Here is a 25,414-nt window from a genome sequence, read left to right as displayed (position 1 = left end):
CCAGAGCTCAGAAATCATAGGGGAGAAGAGAGAAGATAGTTTCTTTTCTCCAGAAACTGAGAATGAGATCATGTAAATGAGCACTAAATTTAACTCCTAAGCTTGCTAGTAGCTCTGGCAAAAGGAACACCACACGGGTGACATAGCGTTTTCTTTTTATGATAAATAAAACATACCTGTATTTCAAGGAAGAAAACATTATTATTCTAAGGAAGAAGGTACTCAGCAACGAATGGGACTAATCAAGCACAGCTCTCCCACTCCATCTCCAACATCACCAGGGCCAGGGAGTTGAAACGCGACTCAGTGAAAGACATTTCTCTCTAAAGAAGTTACTGTGGTCTGGGGCCCTGCTTGCTTGACATCTCATCTGATAAGCAGATGGAGACTCCAGAAGGGCCCGTCATCATGAATTCCATTTGATTTCTCTCTCAAATACTAGGGACTTCAACCATGCCTTGGCGAAAGTCAAATGGCTGTTGACCCTAAGGAGTGCCTGCTATGTGGACCACTCAGGAGGCTACAGAGGCCTGTCAGGGAGCCAGCCTGGTAGGGAAGTGGCAGCAGTAGCCCAGGAATGCCAGGGACGTCCTGGGGGGAGGTGCAGCTTTATAACCAGTGAGAAAGCTGAGACGTGACAGATGAGCAGATATCCCTATCTGAGGGCTGAATCGTTCCATCAATAAGGGGAAGTAGGAAGAAAGCATAAGTGGAAGGAGTGTGTTTCTAGAAGATGTGCATGTGCCTATTTTGAATGTTTGGGCAAGACAGTGAAATGTGTGGGGAAGCCCCATGGGAGAGTTGCACTGGTAAGCACATTTTATTTATTTTGCCATTGTGTAACAAGGAGAACTGTAAGAGAAAACTTTTATAATTAATATTTAGAGATGTGTGAAAGCTGCATATGGTGGCTAAAGAGATGCAAACTACGGCTGATAACTTCAACATCCTAGATGATGGTTATAAAATGCTTATGTGGAATTTCTGAGCTTAGAAGACAAGTGTGGGTGAATGGAAAGAAGACAAGCTATGGAGGAAGACACCTGGGTTCGGATCTTGACATTTCCCCAGCTGGCTGCACAACGGAGTATTTGGTGACCTTTCTGAAGCCTATTCATGAAGGAGGAATAATGATACCTCAAGGCATTTTTGTGAAGATTAAAAATCATTTGCAAAGTATCTTACATTTTCAGGAAGCTATACTGAGTCTACAAGAGCTAAACCGTTGGGATGCCAATGACACGTAGCGTTGATTTTCTTTTTCTTTCTCTTACTAAATGTTTGTTCTCTTTATCTTAAATGCACGAAGGGTTCAATCCCATTCATTAATTGGAGTAGGGCAACAAAACATCTCCTTTAACATGGTATGGGTACCCCTAGGGTATTAATGAGGGGTACTGAAGACTAGTGCACAACCAGCGTGGGGAAGACAGGGCAGAATGCATGTTCATCATCATCAGCATGAGGATCATAATGTTAAAGATATGGACATCCAGGAGTGTGGACAAACAGCATGCCCCTGATGAGGGCCCACGAGTAGGATGATGAGGGACTCACTGCAAGGACTCCTTGGAGAAGTCCTAGTCCTTATCAACCTACACACCTTCACTCACTATGTAAATAGTAAGGACAGATGAATTTCACCATAGACTTCACCTGAAGTCTTGCTGCCACTTAGGAGCTGTGAGACCTTGAGCACGCCTCATCTTTTCCTGGGATCCTCGCTGAATGCAGACTTCCTGAGCTCCAACTCCAGATTTCCCAAATCTTTGGTGTGGGCCCAGCAATTTGCATTTCAGCAAGGTCATATTGTACAATAAATTGTGGGAATAAGTGTCCTTAACCTTGGCATTGTGAATTAAAGGTTGACAGGCGTTAAAATTGTCGAAATTGTTCAAAAAAAGATAGTAGTAATTCAGTTAGCTAATTTTTTTTTCCTTCTTAGTGATTTTAAAGGAATTAGTTATATATGTTAGTAAGAAAGAAAAAAAATCTTGGAAATAGATTTTCAAGAGGTCTCTAAAGATTACAAAGACAAGAAAACAGGATCCCCAGTCCTGAGGTTTTCTAGGGTCATCAGAGCTTGATGGAGTATCCAAGGCTCAGGGGAATTGGTTGAAAGCTTTTGAGAAAACAAAGGAACAGCAAAAATGCTCTGTTGACTCAGTCAATAATAAGGGTAGAGCTGATGGACAGACAATAGGGAAATGAGAAGGATCAGAGAAAAATGTATAGAAAACCTCTGGAGAGAGGACAGAGATTGGAGAACAGGTCTGAAATAATCAGCAGCCTGAAAGAGAAAGGGCACAAACGTCCCAGAGGTTTCAGTAAGCATCAGGAATCGAGGATGACACTTGGCATCGCCCAAAACTCACCCAGATTTGGGAAATGCAGATAAATGTGTTAACAAAACACAACGTGTTAACAACTCTGAAGATGTTCCCAAGATTCCCATCCTGCAGTTACTCAATCAGACACTAATCTAGGCACTGCTGTAAAGGGACTTTGTAGATGGAACTGGTTACTAGCCAGATGACCTTAAAATACAGAAATTATCCTGGATTATGCAGTATAAACTCAGTGTAATCATGTGAGCCCGTAAAAGCAGAAGAGTCAGTCAAGTGACAGAGTAGGAGGCAGAAGAAATGAGGCAGAAATGGAAACCGGGGAGATTCAAAGGATGAGAAGGACATGATCTGCCATTGATGGCTTTGAAGATGGATGAGGGGGGCAATGAGTCAAGAAATGCAGGTGGTCTTTAGAAGCTGAGGACCCCTGGCTGACGGTCAGCCAGGATATAGGAACCTCAGTCCCACAACTGCGTGGAGCTCAAACTGGCCAACAATTTGAATGAATTTGGTAGATTATTCCCAGAGCCTCCAGATATGAGACTTTGGTTCTGGTCTTGTGAAAATTGGAGCAAAGAAACGAGCTGAGCCAGCCCAGGCTTCTCACCCACAGAACTGCGAGATAAGAAATTTAAGCCTCTAAGTTTGTGGTAATTTATTCAAGCAGCAACAGACAACCGATAAACTCATGAAGCCTAGACTGACATTCTCCCTTACAGCCTTATTCTGTTGGTGAACCCTACGTGACACACTAGTTTGCCAGGCCCCAGATACACCAGGCACTTCACATCTTTGTCTGCTTCTGATGCTCTAAATCCAAGCCATTTTTTTTAAATTTTTTTTTTAACGTTTATTTATTTTTGAGACAGAGAGAGAGAGACAGAGTATGAGTGGGGGAGGGGCAGAGAGAGAGGGAGACACAGAATCATAAACAGGCTCCAGGCTCTGAGCTGGCAGCACAGAGCCCGACGTGGGGCTCGAACTCACGGACCGTGAGATCATGACCTGAGCCGAAGTCGGACGCTTAACTGACCAAGCCACCCAGGCGCCCCAATCCAAGCCATTTTAATGTACTCATGCACCAGTATCCCAAAGCTGTTCTGGTCAACTGTCCAGGTCCTTAGTTGGTGTCATCCAGCCTGTCTTGATTTACATACTAATGATTTACATACTGATTTGGATCCCATCCTTGGTCCCCTGGCCTTAGATCTTTCTCATTGTTTATTTGTTGGATATTCCTAGCGGGTTTCTACCCAATTCACTCCTCGGTCTTCTATCAAGCCATACTACCTTGGGAAGGACTCTTATTTGTAATTCATATTCCTCTTGCCTCCCTCTCCTGGGTTTTACTTGTTGCTTGGTATAGTTAGGGAAGAGAGCACTAAGAAAATAAAGTCTGAATCTGTGACATAAATTTAAAAAAATCACTCAAATGAAAAAATATGGCAGACACACTGAAAACAGTGGGAATACGAAAACACAAAAACTTAATTTTTTTCTTTAAAAACATTTTTTTCCTTAAAACATTTTTTTTTCCTCCCAATGGATATCAGGGGCCTCAATCTGAACACACCAGGTTTCTAAAATCACTTCTGTTTTTTTCCCCCTCTAGGAAAAAAATAGCTGTGATTCTCTGAAACTTAGACAGAGAGAGAGACAGAGAGAGACAAAGAGAGAGAGAGCGAGCATGAGCAGGGGAGAGGGGCGGAGGAAGAGAGAATCTTAAGCAGGCTTCACGCTCAGCACGGAGCTCAACACAGGGCTCGATCCCACAACCCTGGGATTGTGACCTGAGCTGAAATTAAGAGTCTGACGCTCAACCTACTGAGCCACCCAGGCACCCCATCTCCGTCCTTTTAAATCGGGCAATGACATTGTTGGGCAGGGCTGTGAGAAATGCTGGTGATGATGCATGTAAAGCATCTGTCATGGTGCCTGACACGCTACAGTCCTGGAGAAAATGATATCTATCACAAAACAAAATACGAGCTGCTAAACTAGATACCTCAATAAGAAAATGCGTTATCAGAAAACCAGCTAGGTGATACTTAGGATATTAAGCTTTGTTATACGACTCAATTTGTCATAGGCAAAAATATGTAAAAACAAAACAAAACAAAAACAGTGAGATGAACCGGCATTAAATTGTAACAAAATCATCAACAAACCCATGTCAAAGAATGCACATCCCTGCAAGCCTGATAAATGTTATCAGTCACGAGCTGCTTGAATTAGCCCATGAGCTTCCAGGTCTGGCATCCTCCTCCCCATCAGAGGAAGCCACTGGGAGACAGCCTGTGGCTCCTCCTGAGATCTTGCAAAGCCTCATCTGCATTGCTGACTCCATCCACATCGGACACTGTTTAGCAAGGTCCGTCTCTAGCTGGGGTTCCGTCCTCTGGGAACCGGCTAAGATCTTACAACGCGTCTTCCCTTTCTCTGTCTCGGTTTTTCACATGCACACTTGCTCTGGGCTTGCTTTGAAGAGCCGTTGGAGCAGGACTCAACCTCTCCAGCAGTTTGAGCAGCATATGGTCTTATGTTAGAAATCACAGCTCTTCAAAGCACGAGAAAATAACTTTCCGTTCTGGGTAGCGCTGTTCTTGCAAAAGGAAGCAGAGAAAACACGTTTCAACCACTGGGGGATATGGTGTTTTCATGGCCTGATAGGCTTCTGACATGACTTGCTTCTTTGATTACATTTGATGAATTGACTTCTTGGATATTTCAGGAAAAGAATGTTTTAAAAAGCGCCAAAACAAAGAGGTAGTATTAATTTGAGAATAGAAACTAGTCATATATACTGAGACGCATGCCCTCTTTCTAAATTCCTCCAGCACTAAAGTTTTGTAAGGCACACAAAATTTGAGTGTTTCCTGCTGTGGTTAAGGGAAGTGAAGCCTAAGGACTTATGTAGAGAAAAGACTAATCTCTGTACAGTATGAAATGTGGCTTCTGTGAGGACCAAGTGACTGTTTGCCTTCACCAGCTGGTCGTGCACAGCCGATGACCTCCGTGGCTGCTGAGTCCAGATGGTCCCTGGGCTGAGGGGGATGGCTCATGACTGGTTACTTGGCATCCAAAGGCTACACTTAGAATCCTGCTATCGTCTTCTAACACGCAGATAAGGGCCACTGAGCAGAAGCCACAGGTTCCGAAGTATTTGCTGGTGTTGTCTGTCCACTATGTGATAGTCTCCCCCTTGTTGATTCTGACAATCATCCCCTAAGGAAGCCTGTCCCACTTACTGATGAGCAGACTGACCTCACAGAGCTAATGTCAAAGGTCACACAGCTGGTACATTTTCAAGGCAGGATGCCAATGCAGATCTGACTTTGATCCCTGGGCTCCCTTTACTGTTTCACAGGGGTAAAAACTCTCCAACCAAACATTTAAAATAAAAACAATCAGGGGTGCCTGGGTGGCTCAGTGGGTCAAGTGTCTGACTTCAGCTCAGATCATGATCTCACAGTTTGTGAGTTCGAGCCCTGTGTAGGGCTCTGTGCTGACAGCTCAGAGTCTGGAACCTGCTTTAGATTCTGTGTCTCCCTTTCTCTGCCCCTCCCCTGCCCATGCTCTGTCTGTCTCTCTCTCTCTCAAAAATAAATACACATTAAAAAATAAAATAAAACAATCATAAAAACTATCGAAAACAGGCCACCATTCCTGATGATGAATATTTAGCTTCATTTTTCTTGATGCATGACCATGCCACATTTCTTTAAATACAAGCATTTTTTCTTATGTTTTCCTTTTAAAGAACCTAGAGCCATCAGTGTTAAATGCTTTGATACTGATTGCTATGACCCGAGCTTCTGCTCCCTTTACACATCATATGCAGGGCCCTTAACTAATTTATCAAGTGGAAAGGAGAAATATTTACATAGATGTCTACTTGGCCCAGGCACACCATTAAGCTGCCCACATCCCTAGCCTCTACCTCTTTTTAGCCTAGTGCCACAGGTCAGTCACAGAAGGAGAAATGAAGCAGCCATGCACATAGACAGGAGCCAACTGTCACCAGAACAAAAGAAAATGATGTGTTCACACATAAGGGAAGGATTCCTGGGTTATGCCTTGTTCCTACTTCTGAGGGCAGGCAGCTCTAAAGCAGAAGAGTTTATAGCCAGGTCAAAGCAGGAGTGCTGATTACTTCTGAAATCTGAGTCTGTAAGGGTGTGAAGGAAACAAGCACCATTACTGAGGAGAGGAAGAGGTCAGAGCTTAAATCCAAGGGCCAGGGTAAGGACAAACATGGGAGAAAGGAAGAGGGCCAGGTTTCAGAGAAGGGGAGCGAGGACCAGGCTGAGGAGTGTGGTTTGGTATGAAACCACGTGTGAGACGGGTGTTAGGACTCCCATCTCACAGTCACTAGTGTATCGTGCAGAGTAAAGAGCTATGAGTTAAGGCAGCCTGTGGGGTGTGCTTGCTCAAAGTCAGGACTCACATTTTTATTTAGGCAGACCATTTCTTGGCATTATGACTTTAGGCAGGTCACTGTTCATTCGTCCCTTGACAAATAAAGACAGAAATAATTGCTTAGCCATAAGGCAATTATTCGATGCCTGTCTTTGACCTAAAAACACTGCTGAAAATTTTAATGTTTATTTATTTTTTGAGAGACAGAAACAGAGCGTGAGAGAGAGGGAGACACAGAATCTGAAGCAGGCTCCAGGTTCTGAGCTGTCAGCACAGAACCCAACGTGGGGCTCAAACCCACAACTGTGAGATCATGACCTGAGCTGAGGTCGGACGCCTCATCGATTGAGCCATCCAGGCACCCCTAAACACTGCTGAAATTTAAAAAGTAAACAAGCCATAGGTAGTCCCTATCCTCAAATTTTTTTTTCTAATAAATGTAAAATATACACTAGGTCATATGGCAGCTGTGATCTTATTTTCTTCTGTAAAAATTGTTTTTTATTGACTTCAATGCAGGTTTTAATTCTGCTATTCTGTATTTTTAGTTGTCTTTATCATCTCCTTTTTTTTTCCTCATTCCACTGGCTTTCCATCTGAGCTCACTTTTCCCCCCACTAAGTTTCTGTCCTATTTCATAGAGATGTGCCTTTAAAAACAAAACAAAAAACAAAAAACAAAAAAAACAACCTACTGAACATGCCGAGTCTCTAACATTTTCTTTTGGTTTCAGTAGTAAACACTTCTTTAAGAGGCCTTTCCCTGTGTTCCAATGGTACTTCTTTTTGCTTTGTATGCAACATGTTGTTTTCTAATGGACTCACTTTATTATTTCTTTATTCATTTCAACTAGAGAGCTATACATATTCAGTGCTTCCCAGCAGAGAGTACACATGATTTACTGTCTGCCCCACTCACTGCAACTTGGATATGCCTCTTCAGATCTAAAGCTAGTTGCCAGTTCCCAGAGTCTAGCAGTTTTTTTTTTTTAATATTTTTAATGTTTATTCATTTTTGAGAGACAAACATACAGAGCATGAGCAGGGGAGGGGCAGAGAGAGAGAGAGATGGGGGGGGGGAGAGAGAGAGACACAGATTCTAAAGCAGGCTCCAGGCTCTGAGCTGTCAGCACAGAGACTGATGCAGGGCTCGAACTCACGGCAAACCACTGTGAGATCATGACCTTAGCTGAAGTTGGCACTTAACCGACTGAGCCACCGAGGCGTCCCTATTTAAAAAAAAATTTTTTTTTTTTTAATTAGCAGCTTCTATTTTGGGTAGCTTTGGTGGCCTCACCACTACCCGGTTTTCTACCCTTAGAACAGACAGCAGATGTGCAAACCTATAGCCCTCCTCCAAACTCACAGCTTTTCCTAATGTTGACTCCCATTAACAGACTTTTACTCGGGATCCTCAGAACGTAGGGCAGCAGCATTCATCCCAGATGGGTCTTCCTGCCCAGCTGGCCTCTTAGGTTGGCAGTTTTCTGATGGATTGAACTGAAAGGGAAGATAAGGTCTGGGGTTGTGGGAGAGTTCTGGGAAATTAAACTCACTGGCTGCTTCCAAAAAAACAAAACACCCTAACCATCAGCAGCAGCATAGAGGGAGGCCTGCCCTGTTCTTAGGCTTAAAGGGACCTTGCGTTATTAAGCCAAGGAGCAGAAGGTAGGTCTAACCTCTTGCAAGGCTAGAGGTTCACTTTGCTTATATGTCATGTATTATGTTTATGAAACAAGTTCCAGCTAGTCTTTTAGATTCTAAAATTCTTCCCAGATTCTCTCTGAGACTGTTGGTGCTGGTGTTGCTAGTTGAACGACATGTTAATTTTCAAAGTCAGTGTGAGTTTATGCCTTTTTTTTTTTTTTTGCATCCTCACATGTATTTTCAAATGAAGAAGAGGAAGTCTGCATCAGGTCTTACTACCCAAATGCCACATAAAAAAAAAAAAAATCATTCAAAGTCCGACATCCACTGAGTGCCTGTTTTGGCTTGCACAGATACCTGCATCACAAGCATCACACTGCGTAATGTTCATGCACACACTCACATGTACGCAATAATCATCTCCCTGGTTTTATGTGAATTTGGGACACCCACAGTTTCTTTTTTTCTTTGTGTTCGTAGTAGGTGATCAATAATGAATGAATAACAAAGATAAGAGACAAGAGTCAACCGAGCGAAGGATAAAGAACTGGGAGAGTGTAATGCTTAGAAAGCAGAAGTACAGAGAGGGTCCAGGGCTTCTCTTGAGATTTTTTTTTTTTTTTTTTTTTTTTTTTTTACTACCAAGATAAAATGCTAAATGCAATCTATCATTGCTTAGATAATGATGCAGGGAACCAAACTCGGAGGCGTTCATGTTCCATGTTCTCCTCCCCTCTAGAACACTGCATTTACTATGGTTTTCCTGGTTCCAAACCCTCTTCCTTGCTTCACTCAGTGCCAATGTCACCTCCTGTCTGAAGCCTGTCCTGACCTCTGAGACTAGGCTGGGCAGTCATCTCCCACACATCTAGGGAGCCCTGGACAGTAAGTGGCACCTGCAGCTGGCATGCCCAGTATCACCTGTTTATATATTCTGTCTGCCCAGTCCCCCATCCCGACAGTAATAGTCCTGACGGTTGGAATTACATCTAGTTATTCTTATATCGCCCAGCAACTATAAAAGGCCTGTATTAGTTCAAATATTTAATTAATTAGTTGATAAGCAAATGTCTTCATAAGTAGGATAAAATGGGAACCTCTTGGCTTCATTTAACTGGACATTAATATTGGTATTAGATACATATCATATGGATACTAAGAGCAGCAACCAATCTATTTAATATTAGCAAACTGTTCATACGTATGTTTTCAAAGCAATACATGGTTTCTTTCTTATCTCCATGTTGACTGTCAATTAAGTACATATTAAGTACTTAGTATATGTCCAGAGAAATGTTTCAGAAGCCAAAAGAAGAAATCACATAGGTTTCCTTCTCTACTGGGAATATCCTGACCATTACAGTTGCTAAGTAGACATTCTATCAAGCACTTCCCTTCCCTCCCTTGAAACATGCTCTGTGAATATACATATTGTTGTACCTTACTGTATCTACGGCAGTGCTAGGCACTTCTAGGTAAAAAATAAAGATCTACTAAATGAGTGCTGGAGATAGTAGTCACTGCAGGTTCTGACAAAGGATAACATGACAGTAGAGATTTCAGGGTGATTACTTTGATGTTATCTGAAACTGAGGGAAAGAAATACTGGCGGGGGCAGTGCCTGGGTGGCTCAGTCGGTTAAGCATCTGACTTCGGCTCAGGTCATGATCTCATGGTTCGTGATCTCGAGTCCTGCATCGGGTGAGCTTGTGCCCCACTTCGGGTGAACACGAGCCCTAGTTCTCTCTGCCCCTCCCCCTCTCTCAAAAAAAATCCCTCTGCCCCTTGTGGGATTCCTTCTCTCTCTCTCCCTCTGCCCTCACTCTCTCTCAAAAAAAAGCAAGAAATACTGGGAGAAATTTTTAGTCCAGAATTTCCTTCCTTTTGTCTTACCAAGGTCACCTTCTCCTTCTAGTGATGTGATGTAAATTCATGGAGAGACAGCTATTCCAATGTAAGCCCAACCCAAGGCCAGTTACAAAAGGAAATCACTCTTAAGAAACAGTACATGAGATGTGAGTTATGTTTGTAAAACTTTTCAAAAAGTAAACATACTAGGATCTTCTGATACAATTGGGAGTATGTCCCCGTGTAAGAAGCCTTCTTTGGTAAGCATGTACTTAGCTGTACTTGTTATAATGAGACAGGCGTTCATGAAAACATTCCACTGGCTCCTTTGGAATTACACTTTGGATTGAGGTTACCTTTATAAGAATATCCTTACGGTGGCAATTCTTAAGTCTTTGGGTCTCAGGCTTGGTTTTAAGGAACAGAGAAAAGACACTGGGAGCCATGAGTCCTGCCATGCTGGGTATTGAAGCTGGGTATGACAGAAGTTGGCAAGAGAGGTAAGGACTCCAGATCCAAGGCCATGGGCTCCAGACCCATGATCATTTCACTCCACAGCCCTGCATTGTTCTGGGGTCATCTTATGAACTGGTCATGCTTCTTAACATCGTGAACATTTTAAAGGCCCATTACATTTGGCTTCAGGTATTTCTCTCCAGTTAAGTCACTCACTCTTGTACCCACACAAAATGTGTTCTACCCCAACCTGTTGGTACCCAGGAGTCAGTTATCTGCAAGGGCAGCTTTCTGGCTGCAGTTTGTGGCCACATGACCCTCTCCCAACTTTCCTCTTCTGCTTCTGCAGGCCAAGTAAGGAGGCCAAGCTCATTGTCGGTGGTGTGGGCACGCTTCATGGACTCCAGACAGACATAACTTTGGCTACGTCCCATTTCCTTTTCTTTTCCTGCGACTCCCCTTTTATTAGCAGAAGTTGATTGTATCAACTAGGTAATGAAAATAAAGATCAGGCCTTCCTACCGGCATCATAAAAACATTTTAAAAATCTCAATACAATCAGTCATAAAACCATAGAATTTTGAGTCTCGAAGTTCTCAAAGCCAGCCGCCTGTTCTACCGTCACTCAGTGTAAACCCTGAATTGCCACGTTTGGCCTCCATCCTGAATTCCCACCTCCATTCACTGCACATTCTGCTTCTTGACTTCTTGACATCTTGACATCTTCCTGGATTCTGAATTCCTGGTTTATTTTCCTATTTGTGGCCTCTCTTGGCTTCCGGGAACTGAAGTTGACTTCTATTTCTCTAGCTTGAACGTGCTTCTTCCAACCTCAAATACGATTCTCAATGGCTATACTACCTACACTCAGCCACCTAATCTTGCCTGGCCACCAGGGTGTTCTATCTTAGTTTAGGAGGCTATGAACTCTGCCACAAGTTGATCCTGGCTCTTAAAGGAGGGCCCCAAATCTTCTGTACCATCAGTGACCCCAAAGGTCACCAGCAGCTGAATTTATCCATCAGTGTAAGTTATTAATTTTCTTTTCCTTTTAGCAAAGCTTAATCTGAAATCCTAATAATGTTAACACGCACTCAGAACAGCTCTGACTCAGAGCTTGAGCAGACATGTGGTTATGGCAATCAAGACCATGGGTGGTAATATTTACCACTTATTTACTGGGCAGCCTGGGGATGGAGACAGAAAACATGACTCTGCAAACTGATGTGAATAAAAAATCACAAGGCAGGGGCTCATGACTTCCAGCCGCTCCACAGGACAAAGAGGCAGCAGTAGCTAAATGTAAGAAATACTGCTTTTAACGCTTTCAAGATTGGCTCGGCAACAATGAGAACTTTCAGCAGCTCATCCTATGGAGCAGCAAGGGCCTTCGCAACAAGCGATGCATCTGCAAGAAGCCTGTGTGCCCTTGCCCCGCCTTGTTTATTTTTCCTCTTTTCCTTTCCCCTCACTTTGCTTCCTCCCAACTTTGTAGACCTTTGGCCTGCCTGCACCTTCGTGCAAGGACTGGCTGTTACTTACCATGCCCTTTAGTGTCAGATCTGCTAAGGGAGACCGGTTGCCATGGAAGTCTGGCCAAACATGTAAATCAACAGTGAGGAAACCCACAGGCCGAGCCTTCTTAATCAGATCCAGGTGACTGTTCAAATATGCATATACACTTTGGCATCTGGAAGAGACGTTGATTTTGTTTTGAAAAGGGGGGGGTAGGGTCGGGAGGCAAACTCTTCGGCAGAAAGAAACAATCTGTACTTCCCTATCAGATCCAGAAAAAAAGCAGAGTCCCCAACCTTCAGCAAAGAAACTACCCAAACCCCCAGAAACCAGCATTTTGTACTCTCAGATCATGAAGTGCCATCACCAAGAACAGGCAGCATGTCCTGGTGCAAAGCGGAAAGGCTCGGAATCGGAAGACCAGGGCCAGGAGGGGCTTTACCCCTAGTAGGTGTGTGACCATGAGAAAGTTACTCAAACTTTCTGAACCACTTTCTTCGCATCTGTAAAAACAGATAGCATAATCCCTGTCCAACTTACCTCATGGGGTTATTGTCAAGATCAAAGGAGGCTATGCATGTGAAGATACGGTATTTTGTAAACGGGACAATAGTGGACATATGTAAAGGATTTTTAAAAAATCTGTATTGCTAATTGTAACAATAATGATGGGGTGACGAGTATAAACCTAAGTTCTTGGACTCAGCATAGGAGCTGGGCCACAGGAAGTGACAGCACAGAGGAATGCAGTTAGATCAGGAATTAGGAGACTTGATTTCCTACCCAAAGGCACCAAATGGCGTCACGTTTGTTCCTGCTCCTCTCTAAGGCTCAGTCTCTTTGGATGCAGGATGAGGGAGTCACAGTCTCCACATGTCTGGGGGGAGAGGGAGACAGAGGTGAGGAGACTGAGAGCTACGGTAGTCCTGGCCCTGGCCCTCTGGTAGATCTGGGCTCAGATCGGTAGCTGGGTGACATGGGCCAGTAACTCGCCCTCTGTGAACTTCAGTTATCCCATATAAAATGGGTCTCATAATACCTATCTCACGGAGCTGAATCTTACTGCAAGGCACAAAGGTTAAATTTGGTCGCCCTTCCCCTCTTTAAATGTGCTTCATTCTCAAAGTCTTGTACCAACGATTCTAGAGGAAAGTGGGTTTATCAGAGGGTGGCATCCATGCCTCTTGTCACTGGTGACCTTGGAAAGATCTCACGGCTTGAACAATGGCAAGAAGAAAAGTATAGGAAATCAATGTCCAAGGGAGGGTAATATCTAAGGTACTCAAGATGACAGTATTTGAATTTCAAAAATGCTTTAGGAGTGTCGCTCAGAGATTTCTAATTCCAGTTTTGTGACACTGTGAATGTTCCCATGGAGCCCATGAAGTTCCCAAAAATTTTCTAAACTAACATTAAAGGAAGAGACAAACAACTAGAGCAGTGGTTTTCAAACCCTTTTGTTAAATAAAAATTTTTCTTAATTTTTTTTAATGTTTATTTATTCTTGAGAGAGAGGCAGAATGCAAGTGGGGGAGGGGCAGAGAGAGAGGGAGACACAGAATCCGACGCAGGCTGGAGTCTCTGAGCCATCAGCACAGAGCCTGACGCAGCGCTCGAACCCACGAATTGTGAGATCATGAGGTGAGCTGAAGTTGGACACATAACCGACTGAGCCACCCAGGTGCCCCTGGTTAAATAAAAATTTTGTGTGGAACTCCAATATAGGAAGGATAGAAAACCAAAACTGCTCCACGTAAGTGCCAGAGTGAGGGAGTATGTCTGTGTGCACGTGTGCAGGCCTATGCAAGATGCTCAAAGAAGTGAAGACAAGTGACCAAGTTCAAATTTAAACAAACCCTTCTCTGAGGGATTCTGAAGCCATATCTGTAACCCAGATTGGAAAAGACTTGTCAAAGCCCACATTCGAACTCTGCTTTAGCATGATTCTCTGACAGTGTTAGGAGAGGATCCTGGAGGCCTCCCTGGAAGGTAGGGCCGGAGCCATATACCTGGGTAGAATACGATCACATCCTGGTTTTCTATTTCCCAACTCTCTCTGCTCACGGTCCAAAAGGAACATTGACCACAAAAGCCACAGGAACGTCCATCCGAGCCAGAATCCAGAGTCTGCACTGATTCTAGCAACATCCGACTTCAGAATACCATCACTGCACTTAAAGCGAAGGGCTTTTTTTTTTTTTTTTTTTTTTAAAGCACACATCTATAAATCTTTTCATTTGCCTCTCAAGGAATCTCAGGGCAGGGCATTTGGTTTCAGACATCTGGGTCAATAAGAACCTATAGGCCTAATTACTATTGATTTGTCATTGTCTCATTTACCGTGGGTCTTTGCAAACAGTGAGATTCGTTTAGCCTCTTACATATATGGTCACTCATGCACTAATGAGATCCCTGGGGGACGGGCCATATGCTTACCCCTTTGACTCCTAACCTCCTCACAGCTGTATGTTTATTCTTTGAATGCAGCCATTCTCCTGCACGTTTTTCCAATTATACCTTACCATGTGTGCTATCTGAGTATATCATTCAAAATGAAATGCACTTGGAAAACATTATAATAACAAATGCACATCATTATTCACATAATTTTAACCTTACATGATGCCTTTTTTGGTTCTGACTTTGTTTCATTTTGTATTTTTTTTTTTATTATTTTTTATGTTTTTATTTTTTACCAATTCCTTCTCAAATGGCGGTCTGACCTCTCCCAGCTCGGGAATCACACATCAACTGTTTCAAGTGTGTGCTTCTCCTTCCCTCTCACAACCCCCAGGCTCACGTATCTTCGGTCAGAGGGAGAAATTCCTGCTGCCCCGGTCCCACTGCATATGTTGAAGAAAACACAGTTGCAACCTTCACACAGTACATTCACTGTGTAGCAGCTGGGTGGTCAGGTACACAAATTCCCTAAGCTTCATTAACTTTTCTATACTCAGGACTAATTCTTTTCCCTTACAGGCTGCTGTGAAGATTCAATATACAGCCTCAGCACTGTACAATGAGAGGTAATGAATAAATAGTTTCCCCTCCCTTCCCCTCGTAGGAAATTCATTTCTAGCTTTGAAACATCCAAGAGTCAGGGAAGACTGTTCACAGACTTTATTATTTATAATCTTAGATGAGGATAGCACCCCTGGAATCTCTACTCTCTCCTCCCTCTCTATAAATCAGTTAATTCTTTGGATTCTTGGGCTGCCCAGAAGTGTAGTGACCATAATTTCAAAGCAAAAATCATAATACATGGTCTAGAAGAAGACATGTATGTCCTTTCTAGGAGTTGGGGAAGTCTGTCTGTCTTCAGTTCCTCACCTCTTGACCCGCTGCAATACGTAGTCTACTGAAACTGGTCCCACAGTGAGGAACGATAGCCTTTGCTTCCAGCTCCAATGGACCATCTCCTGCCTTTATCTTACTTGAATTCTCTTTCATTCTGTACCATTTGACCACTTCTTACTCATTGGTTCTCTTTCTCTTGATTCCAGACACTATACTCCTTTGGTTTTCGTACCTCCTCTCCAGCTGGTTCTCTTTCGTTACTTGTCCCTTAAATATCTTAAGTCTCCCAGAGACTTGTCCCTCTTTCCATACCCTTGGATGATCCCATCTTCCTCTCGTGGCTCCAGGTACCATCTAGGGCTGAGGACTTTCAAATATATGCTCGCATCTCCTGCTCATTTCTTTCCTGAGTTCCAGGTCAGACAGCCAACAACCCAACCAACGGTTCCTCTTGGAAGTCCATTCTTGAAATCTTGCCCACTCCCAACTAGGTTTCCTACACTCCTTCCTCGGTGATTCTTCTAAAATGCAACTCGGGGTGTGGGGAAGGGGTGTCTGGGTGAAATCAAGTCCTACTCTTGATTTCAGCTCAGGTCATGATCTCGTAGTTGGGGGATTGAGCTGCCAGGTCAGGCTCTGTGCTAACAGGCCTGTGCCTGCCTGGGATTCTCTCTCTCCCTCTCTCTTTCTCTCTGCCCCTTGTCTGTTTGCGCACACTCTCTCACTCTCTCATTTTCTCAAAATGAATAAGTAAACTTTAAAATTCAACTGTGATCATGACTCACACCCCTACCCAGAACCCTTCAGGGGCTGCTCTCCATTATCCTCAAGATAAAGCACAAACTTTCTTGTCTGGCATAAGATGTTATTCACTGTCTAGCTCTCCCTACATGGCACTGTGTTACATACATGTCTTCCAACGCAGAATACCAGAACTGGAATTTCTGGGTTGTTTACAACTCTATGTTTCACTGTACCACTGGTTTGCCAAAGGGCGGATCTCTGGAGTCATATGGACACGATGTTCCAGGCACTCTGGTCTACACCTCAGAATGGAGCGGGGAAGAGGAAAAATATCTTGGGACACCACCCCCCTTCCATGTGCCAGGCACTGTGCTGAGCAACAGTAACCACCGAGAGGGAGAAAATGGAGAATTTATTTCCTAAGTCAGCACAGTCCTCAGTCTTTCTGAGGGGACCCCAATGCCCCACGTACTTTCTAATCCTTGCATGCAAAACAGAAGCCAAAGAAAGGCATTATGATATGTAGCTTATTTCTGTTTAAGAAACATTTCTCATTCAAGAGCCATCAAGAATTTAGTGATTATCCTGGCACATCCTAGGGGATGAAAGGTGTTAATATCATCACCCTCGTTCCATGACTGTCCTAGCTCAGGGGAGCCCAAGTAAATACTTGCTGACAGACTGATGGCCCCAGTTGTCAGAATGAGGGGCCGAGACTCAAGGAGCCATAAAGGCCAAGGAAGCAATCTGAGAACACCAGAGGAGAATGGAAAGTGAGAATAATCTTTAGAAGTGGAGTCGAAGAGGTCCCTTTAATCCTCATTTCCTCATCAGAAATCATATGACTTCACCCATATGAGGACTTTAAGACACAAAACAGTTGAACATAAGGGAAGGGAAACAAAAGTAATATAAAAACAGGGAGGGGGACAAAGCATAAGAGACTCATAAATATGGAGAACAAACAGAAGGTTACTGGAGGGAGGGTGGGAGGGGGGATGGGCTAAATGGGTAAGGGGCACTAAGGAATCTACTCCTGAAATCATTGTTGCACTATATGCTAACTAATTTGGATGTAAAGTAAAAAAAAAGAAAAAAGAAAAAAAAGAAATAAAGTTTATTGATTAAAAAAAGAATTCAATGAAATTATACATATATACGTATGTATATATATATATACATATATATATATACATGTATATATATATAGCTATCAGAAAGAGCAGTGTCAGGAACACTGCAAGTTCTCAATAACTGTTCTTGTCTTTTCTTTTTCCTTTCCCTGCTCCAGTGGAATATACACAGCCTTTAATGAGGAGCTTTAAATGCACCTGAGATTTGGCCCATGGGGCCCAGTGCATTTGAAGGAAGTGATCCTCAGTGGGATGACGGGAATCACAGTGGCAAAAAGAAAAAAAAAAAAGGTCTGAGAAATAAATCAGACTGAGAAACACTGACTTTCCCTACAGAAATGGCAGAAAAATCCAAGAGAGTGGGAGAAAAGAAAGGTTGGGAGAGAATACGTGGCTTGGGAAAACTTCATTCCGGTAATCTCAAGGGGCCTGAAACCAGGAGAGCACAAGAAATGATCACTGCTTGCAGTGACCTCTGTAAAAGTAACTCACAACAGGCTGGGCGTCTGATTACAGTCGTCCCCTTTTGGTAGACTGAGAGCTTGCTGACATTAGGGGCCCTCTGTTCTACTCTGTTCCTCTCTCCTCACCAAAAGGGTCTTGTGTCCTCTCCACAGAGCAGCCAAAGCAATCCTTCTAAGGTAAATCTGATGGTGGCTTTCTCCTCTGGCTCAGAAATGAAAACCTTGAATAAAAGCCAGGGTCTTCATGGTTACCTTCAATGACTTCCATGGTTTGGCCTTGGCTAACTTTCAAGCCCTTACCTGTTCCCAACTCCCTCCCCGTCTGGTCCAGCCACAAGGGCCTTTATAGTCTCCCAGAGCCCCCCAAGCAGGCTGCTGCCTCAAGGCCTGGGGCCTTGCTCTTCCTCAGGTACTTTGGTATGGCTTGGGGAGCTCCAAAAACAGATGACCCCTGTCTCAGAGCTAAGCCATCAGCAAATCTTACTTGAAACTGCAGAAACAAGTACTGATAAACAGACTTCGTTATTTTATATACTCTTGAGTTGCCACGTAACCCACTGAGTCATGGTTTGTTTCCACTTTTTATTCAGAGTCCCGCACAAGTGTCACCCCATCAAAGATGGCTTCCTCACCTGAAAGAGTTCCCATCCATCACCTCAACACCCCTCGTTCTGTCTCTTTACTCATCTCTGTTTTTAAGTTTATTTTTGAGAGAGAGAGAGAGAGCACAAGCAGGGGACAGACAGAGAGAGGGGGAGACACAGAATCCGAAGCAGGCTCCAGGCTCTGAGCTGTCAGCACAGAGCCTGACATGGGGCTTGAACTCACAAACCATGAGATCATGAGCTGAGATGAAATCTGACGCTTAACCGAATGAGCCCCCCCACGTGCCCCTCATCTGTTTTTCTTTAGAAAGTTTATCAACTCCTGGTGTGCAAATGTGTGCTCTTTACCTACACACACACAATTTGTATGTATCTATTGTGTATATATAATTTCCATGAAAATAGGGACTTTTTTTTAACTTTGTTCACTATTATAAATGCTCATAAGACACTCATTACTCATCACCTTTGTTCTGCTGCCAACCTTGAATCTAGCGCTTGTGGTTTGTGCCAACACCTCCCCACCAAATTCTGCTATCACCAGAACCTCCTTCTGAGACAGTGGGAGTTAAGGTTCTATAAGAGAATTAAGACAATAAAGGACAGTTTAGGGGAAAAGAGCCAAAGTTATGATCAGTGTAAGGCAGTCTCTGTCTAAGGAGTGAAAGTTTGGCCTCACAGAGAGAGAGAGAGACTATGGTTGCCAATTACACGCACGAGCACATCTAGTTATTGTTTACTTAATTTATAAGCTCACAAAACATCACTCTTCAGGGATGGGTCTGAGAAGATTATGGCAAATCAAGAGTATGAAATACTAAATCTGTTTATCAGCACTTGTTCTTACAGTTTCAAATAGGATTTGCTGATGCTAAGCTCTAAGGCAGGAGTAACTTGCACTCTGCTTTCAGAGAGCCTCAAGCTGCACCAAAAGAGACCTACAGTCTCTGATTCCAAGGGATTTGCTGTCCTTTCCAAACAGCCAAATTCACTTCAGTAACGTCATGCCTATTTCGTCCTAAGACCTCTGTAGTCTTGGGATATTCTATTCATAGATCTGTAAGACAGAGATGCGCTTTCTTTTACAAAACAATAGAAGCAACGTGAGAGAAAAGAGAACCAACATTTATTGAATACCTGCTAAATATACGAGCTGGATGTAAAATTTAAGAAAGAAATGAAGCCAAGAGTATACATAGATGGGAGCATCATGGAAGAATGACAAAGAGAGAAGGAAAAGGGTCCAGAACCCTAGCTGTAAAGAACTTTGATGTGATAGTCTTGAATTTGAAAAGGATACTAAAAGGACAAGCCAGAGATATAGGAAGAAAACTGGGAGACGTTAACATTCCAGAAAGAAAGCCAAGGAAAGAGAGTGTTATAAAGCAGAGGAAGGTGTGTTCATTGATGCCACATCCTGCTGAGAGTCCAAGGATGGGGACTGGAATGCACCCTATAGACTCAGCAACAGAGGTCACTAGGGACCTTAACCTTAACAGTTTCAGGGGTCAATGGGTACAGAATTCAAATTGAAGTGGGCAAGGGATGAGTATACAAAGTGAGGAAATAGTGACCAAGGATGGAGGCAATGCTTTGGAGAAGCTTATCTCTAAAAGGGGAGAAATACAGGGAGGTAGAAGGAAGACGGGGTAAAGTCGACTAGTATGTGGAAAGAGTTGGGATTTAAATCCAGTTGACTCCAGTTCTGAATTCTATGAGTTGCTGCTTCTGCACCACCCTGTGCTGTTGTTTCTCTGGGTCTGCACACTAATCCATAAATCTCTCTCTCTTCTTCTCTATAAAAACTATTCACATGAGGCTCATTCACTGAGTAGAGCTGTGGAAATTTTGAATATTGCATTCCAAAATCTACCTATCCCTTAGGTTTGTATTGGGCTTTAAGATCTTCAGAGACTGGCATTTCCACAATCTATTTTCATCCACATAACATCTGTAAAATGAGGTAAGCAAGGAAGTATTATTGTGGTTTTATGGGTGAGGAAACTGAGTCACTGAGACAATTATGGCAGAAATGGCACAAGAATCCAGACCTCCAATTCTCAGCCCAGCATTCTGGCTACTTTACCACACTTTCCGCAAGAAGGTCAGCAGGTTATGGATGACTGCTCTGCTGCTTAACCCTAGAACCACCACCACCAAAACATCCTCCACTTTTATAACCATTAGTAATAGTGGCAGAAAGAGCTGTTGTCATAATTGTCACAGTAGAGTTTACAAAGCCTTGCCAAATACATTACCTCATTAAAATCAAAACAAATTCTCAGAGGTACCCAGGGCTGGTTCTTGCAGAGTGACTACCCCATGTTCTGACGGGGAAACAAATTCATATGATGATGCATGTTGGGAGCTGGGGTTTGAATCCAAATCTCTGAACTCCAAATCCAGTGTTCTTGTCTTTGGGTTTGTGGTTTATGAATGCTGGATTCCTTCAAGAATCTGATGAAAGTGATGGCTTCCCTTCAGAGAATTATATCCGTAAGAATACAATCAACAAAACTCTGCACACAAATTAAGGGGTTCGCTCATGATCTGAAGGTAGGAACCCTTGCTCTAGGTTACATGGTCTCTAAGCCAAATAAAGTGTGAGTTGATGAAGTTACATGGTGTGATCCCTCTCAGTGGTAAGAGGGTCATAACCAGGGATTGCTAGAAGGGAAAGCTTCTGAAGCTTTCCTCAAACTCCCTTGCAGGACCATTCCTTATCTACACCCTGACAATAGACTGCTTTTTTTAAGTTTATTTATTATTTGAGAGAGAGATAAAGAGTGCGCAAGCAGGAGAAAGATAGAGAGAGAGGGAGAGCGAGGATCCAAAGTGGGCTCTGTGTTGACAGCAGAGAGCCTGACGTGGGGCTCAAACTCACGAACCACAAGATTATGACCTGAGCGGAAGTTGGATGCTCAACCGACTGAGCCACGCAGGTGCCCCCAGACAGCTTACGTTCTAGTATAGTATGCATCTCATTCTGCTCTGTGTAGGTGCCTCCCCTATTAGAATGTAAGCCCCTTGGTGGGGTGGAAATGTCTAATATAAGTAATGACACCCATAACGACAACTTCCATCACTACTACTTTAATTCCCTGAAAACTTAGAACAGCTTGACCCTTGTCACCATATGCTACCCACTATTCAAACAGGCTCCAGAGTCTATGGTATTAACCTCTACCTTAGACTGTCTCTCATTTTCCATGTACTTGCTACATGGGGTTTTTCTGTTAATATTATAGCATACCTTACTTTTCTAAAAAGGCCCAACAGCACTCCTGTCTTAAGCAGTTAAAAAAAATAATAAATGGATTTCATTTTGAAGTAACTTTAGACTTACAGAAAAGTTACAAAAATAGTACACAGATTTTCCTATACTCATCACCTAAGAAATTAACATAAGTACATTATTTTTTTTTTTGAGTTTATTTATTTATTTTGAGAGGGTGGGGAGGGACAGAGAGAATGGGAGAGAGAGAGAATCCCAAGCAGGCTCCACACTGGCAGCACAGAGCTTGATGTGGGGCTCGAACTCACGAATCATGAGAGAGGTGTTGTCTGCCAGATCTCTCCACTGTGAAGTTACCCTTTTTCCTTTGCTATTAAAGAGTGAGATACTTTGGGACTATGCATGTATCCTGCTTAGCATCATACTTTCACTCACTAATTTCAGCATCCATTGGTGATTCTTGCTTGCAACAAGTGCTGTTTGCCTAACAATGATCTTTTAGTTCCATTATTCCCTCCACATTTATTTTTTAAGGTCTATCTATTTTGAGAGAAAGAGAGAATGAGGAGGGGAGGGGCAGAGAGAGAGGAAGAGAGGAAGAGACAGAATCCCAAGCCGACTCCACACTATCAGCACGGAGCCTGATGCGGGGCTTGAACACACAATCCATGAGATCATGACCTGTGCCAAAACTAAGGGTCGGATGCTTAACTGACTGAGCCACACAGGCACCTCTCCTCCACATTTATTAATTTCAAGTACATGGTCCTTGCAGTGCAAAGGGAAATCTGCCTTTTCTTCCCTACTTATTTCTTCAATAAGTATGGCCTCAAGGAGTCACTTTATACTATCATTACTAATTCAGTTGATCAAACTGTCCCCAAAGACCACTGAGAGATTCTCAGTGCTGGCTCCTGTGCCCTTCGACAATTCTTCTTTGAGTAGTTCCTTACTTTCTGGCATCACAAAACGTTCATGTGTATATGTCCCCCGCCCTCGCTTTGGAATCGGCCACGTTTCTAAAACCTACTTTTCGGTAGAGAACACTATTTAAAAACCAGGATCTGGTGCTAGCCATGCAGACTGCTCCTAGGGGTCATTGGTTCTAGGCCATCTCAGCAGAGAACACAGGGAACATATGTATGTGTACTCACACATGAACATACACACTGGATTTATTTCTCTCTATAGCTATAGCTCTATCTGTACATAGCTACACCTACACACATACATACAAAATCACAATCTGATCCTAATATCTCCAATTTCCACCCACTACCATAGGGTTCATTGTAAGCTTCCCTTTCCCTATTTAAGAGAAACCTGGCTCCCATTATCCATAATGTAGTTATTTATTTGTTCAGTTGTGGTATACACATGACAGATTTTCAGAAGAGCTCATCCAGACATTAATGAAAAACAAATTTAGGAATTAGACTATAATACTCAAGTATAGTTATTTTATCTTTAACCATACATTATACTATCAAAACATTTTTTTCCAAAATTACTTAAGTTAGTTCTTTTCTTTCCGAAACCCTTCTTAGTGTGGTTATGTTATTCATTAATACAATACGTTTCGTTTTTGCTAACTGTATTTTATTTTGCCTATTCTCACCACATACGTATATCCTCATAACTATCTATCTACCTACCTTACCTAACCTACCTACCTAACCAACCTTGCTCCCTCCCTCCCTCCCTTCTATTTTCAGTGATACAAGAAGCATCACCATGGTTCTAAGAATTAGGGTATATCGAAAAACGTACTCAAAGAAGTACCATTTCCACCTATGACGCTGTTCACACTCCCCCATATTTCTACTGCATGCCTACCCACCACCTCTAGGTAACCAGTCTCGTCACTTTCTGATTTAACTTCCCTGCATTTCTCTTGCACAAGTAAGTACACATATAGTTTCTTATAGTCATCTTTCTTCTACATAAAAAGAAGGGAACTGTAAACACTTCTTTGCTTTCTTCGCTTAACAACATTTCCTGAAAATCATTTTGTAGCAGTTAATATCCTCAGTTTTACAGATGAAGAGAAAGGCTTAAAGAGATTGGATGACTTGCCCAAGGTCACACACCAAGTAAGGAGTAAAGCTGGATTTGAACTTGAACCCAAGAAGTTCTGATCCCCAAATCCATGTTCCTTCTACTAGATTAGAGTCTCTCAGCCAGGGTTCCTGGCATATTCTTTGGGGATCTCTAGTTTCTTTGAATTCTCTTAGATCATTTTGAAAATTAATGCATGTACGTCCTGGATCATCTTATAACCAAATACTGCCAGGCATCTTCACTGCCCATAGGAACTGAAAATCACACATCTGCCTAAAGGGACTGAATGCCTTCAGTGCAGGAATGCACAGGAGCTTACAAAAGGGAACAGGGACAGCAGTTACCTGGCTGTGGCCTTGGCTTGTAGTTCAGGGAAGGCAGCATGGCCCTGCACCACGTGGTCTATCTGAAAAACAAGAGAGATAGGTCAGTTTTACAGTTTCTCGGATTTATGTTTAAGCCAGAAAGGGATATATTAAAATGTCTGTTTCTTTCCATTCTTTGTCCATAGAGGATCTATGCTAAAATGTTAACTCAACTTCAGTGTCATAGCTATTTCAGAAATTTAGCTTGGCTTAACCTACTATCAGCCTTTTGATCCACAAAACAAAGCAGTCTAAAGAAAAAAGTAGCAGGAAATGAAACTCTCAGGCTAAAGTGGCAGCAACAGATAGTATCGGGTCCCAAAAGGAGGGGTGATGACAGGAATGAGAAGGCAGTAACTCCAGGTATGGGGCAAAGGGCCTGGGTGTTAAAGCACCAATCTCCATCACACTATTTCCACCTCCCCATCCAAGCTGGTAGCCCAGGCAAGGTCAGGCCTTGAATTACTCACTGTGTCTTACCAAACGTTGGGGGGGAGTAAAAGAGACAGAGGAGGAAGGAATACTAACTAGTTCAAACAACAACAACCACAAAGGGTTGCCTTAGAGCTGTCAAGAGGACCCCTCCTGGGGAAGTGCCCTGCAGTTTGGAGCTGCCGCAGGCACTACCCAAAATGATGAAACGGAACAATTCTCCTCAAAAGAAGCTCCAGGAAGTAGTGACAGCTAATGAATTGATCAAAAACGATTTAAGCAATACAAAGGAACAAGAATTTAGAATAACAGTCATAAAATTAATCGCTGGGCTTGAAAAAAGCGTAGAGGACATCAGAGAATCTATTGCTACAGAGATCAAGGGACTAAGAAATAGTCAAGAAGAGCTAAAAATGCTATAAATGAGGTGCAAACTAAAATGGAGGTGGCCATAGCATGGACTGAAGAGGCAGAGGAGAGAATAGGTGAATTAGAAGATAAAATTATGGAAAAAGAGGAAGCTGAGAAAGAGGGAGATAAAAAAAATCCAGGAGTATGAGGGAAGAATTAGAAAACTAAGTGATGCAATCAAAAGGAACAATATCTGAATCATAGGAATTCCAGAAGAAGAAGAAGAGAGAAAGGGGCTGAAGGTGTACTTGAACAAATCATAGCTGAGAACTTCCCTGATCTGGGGAAGGAAAAAGGCATTGAAATCCAAGAGGCACAGAGAACTCCCTTCAGACGTAACTTGAATCGATCTTCTGCATGACATATCATAGTGAAACTGGCAAAATACAGGGATAAAGAGAAAATTCTGAAAGCAGCTAAGGATAAACAGGCTCT

The 25,414-nt window shown here is 42.9% G+C and overlaps 1 protein-coding gene across 10 annotated transcripts in view; it reads right to left on the bottom strand.

Annotated features, from left to right (window-relative positions):
- FGGY (FGGY carbohydrate kinase domain containing) overlaps window positions 1-25,414 on the bottom strand; it is a 417,204-nt gene that overhangs the window by 94,513 nt on the left and 297,277 nt on the right. For all 10 annotated transcript variants that reach the window (XM_042997390.1, XM_042997395.1, XM_042997396.1 and 7 more), the window contains 2 exons: window positions 24,116-24,177; window positions 12,260-12,407 (listed from right to left, as the gene is read on the bottom strand). In XM_042997390.1, coding sequence (XP_042853324.1) covers window positions 12,260-12,407; window positions 24,116-24,177 — 210 coding nt within the window. The remainder of the gene's footprint in view (window positions 1-12,259; window positions 12,408-24,115; window positions 24,178-25,414) is intronic.

The sequence above is a fragment of the Panthera tigris genome, chromosome C1 (assembly GCF_018350195.1).
Source record: "Panthera tigris isolate Pti1 chromosome C1, P.tigris_Pti1_mat1.1, whole genome shotgun sequence".
Classification (NCBI taxonomy): domain Eukaryota; kingdom Metazoa; phylum Chordata; class Mammalia; order Carnivora; family Felidae; genus Panthera; species Panthera tigris.
This window is presented reverse-complemented; position numbering and strand designations above follow the sequence as displayed.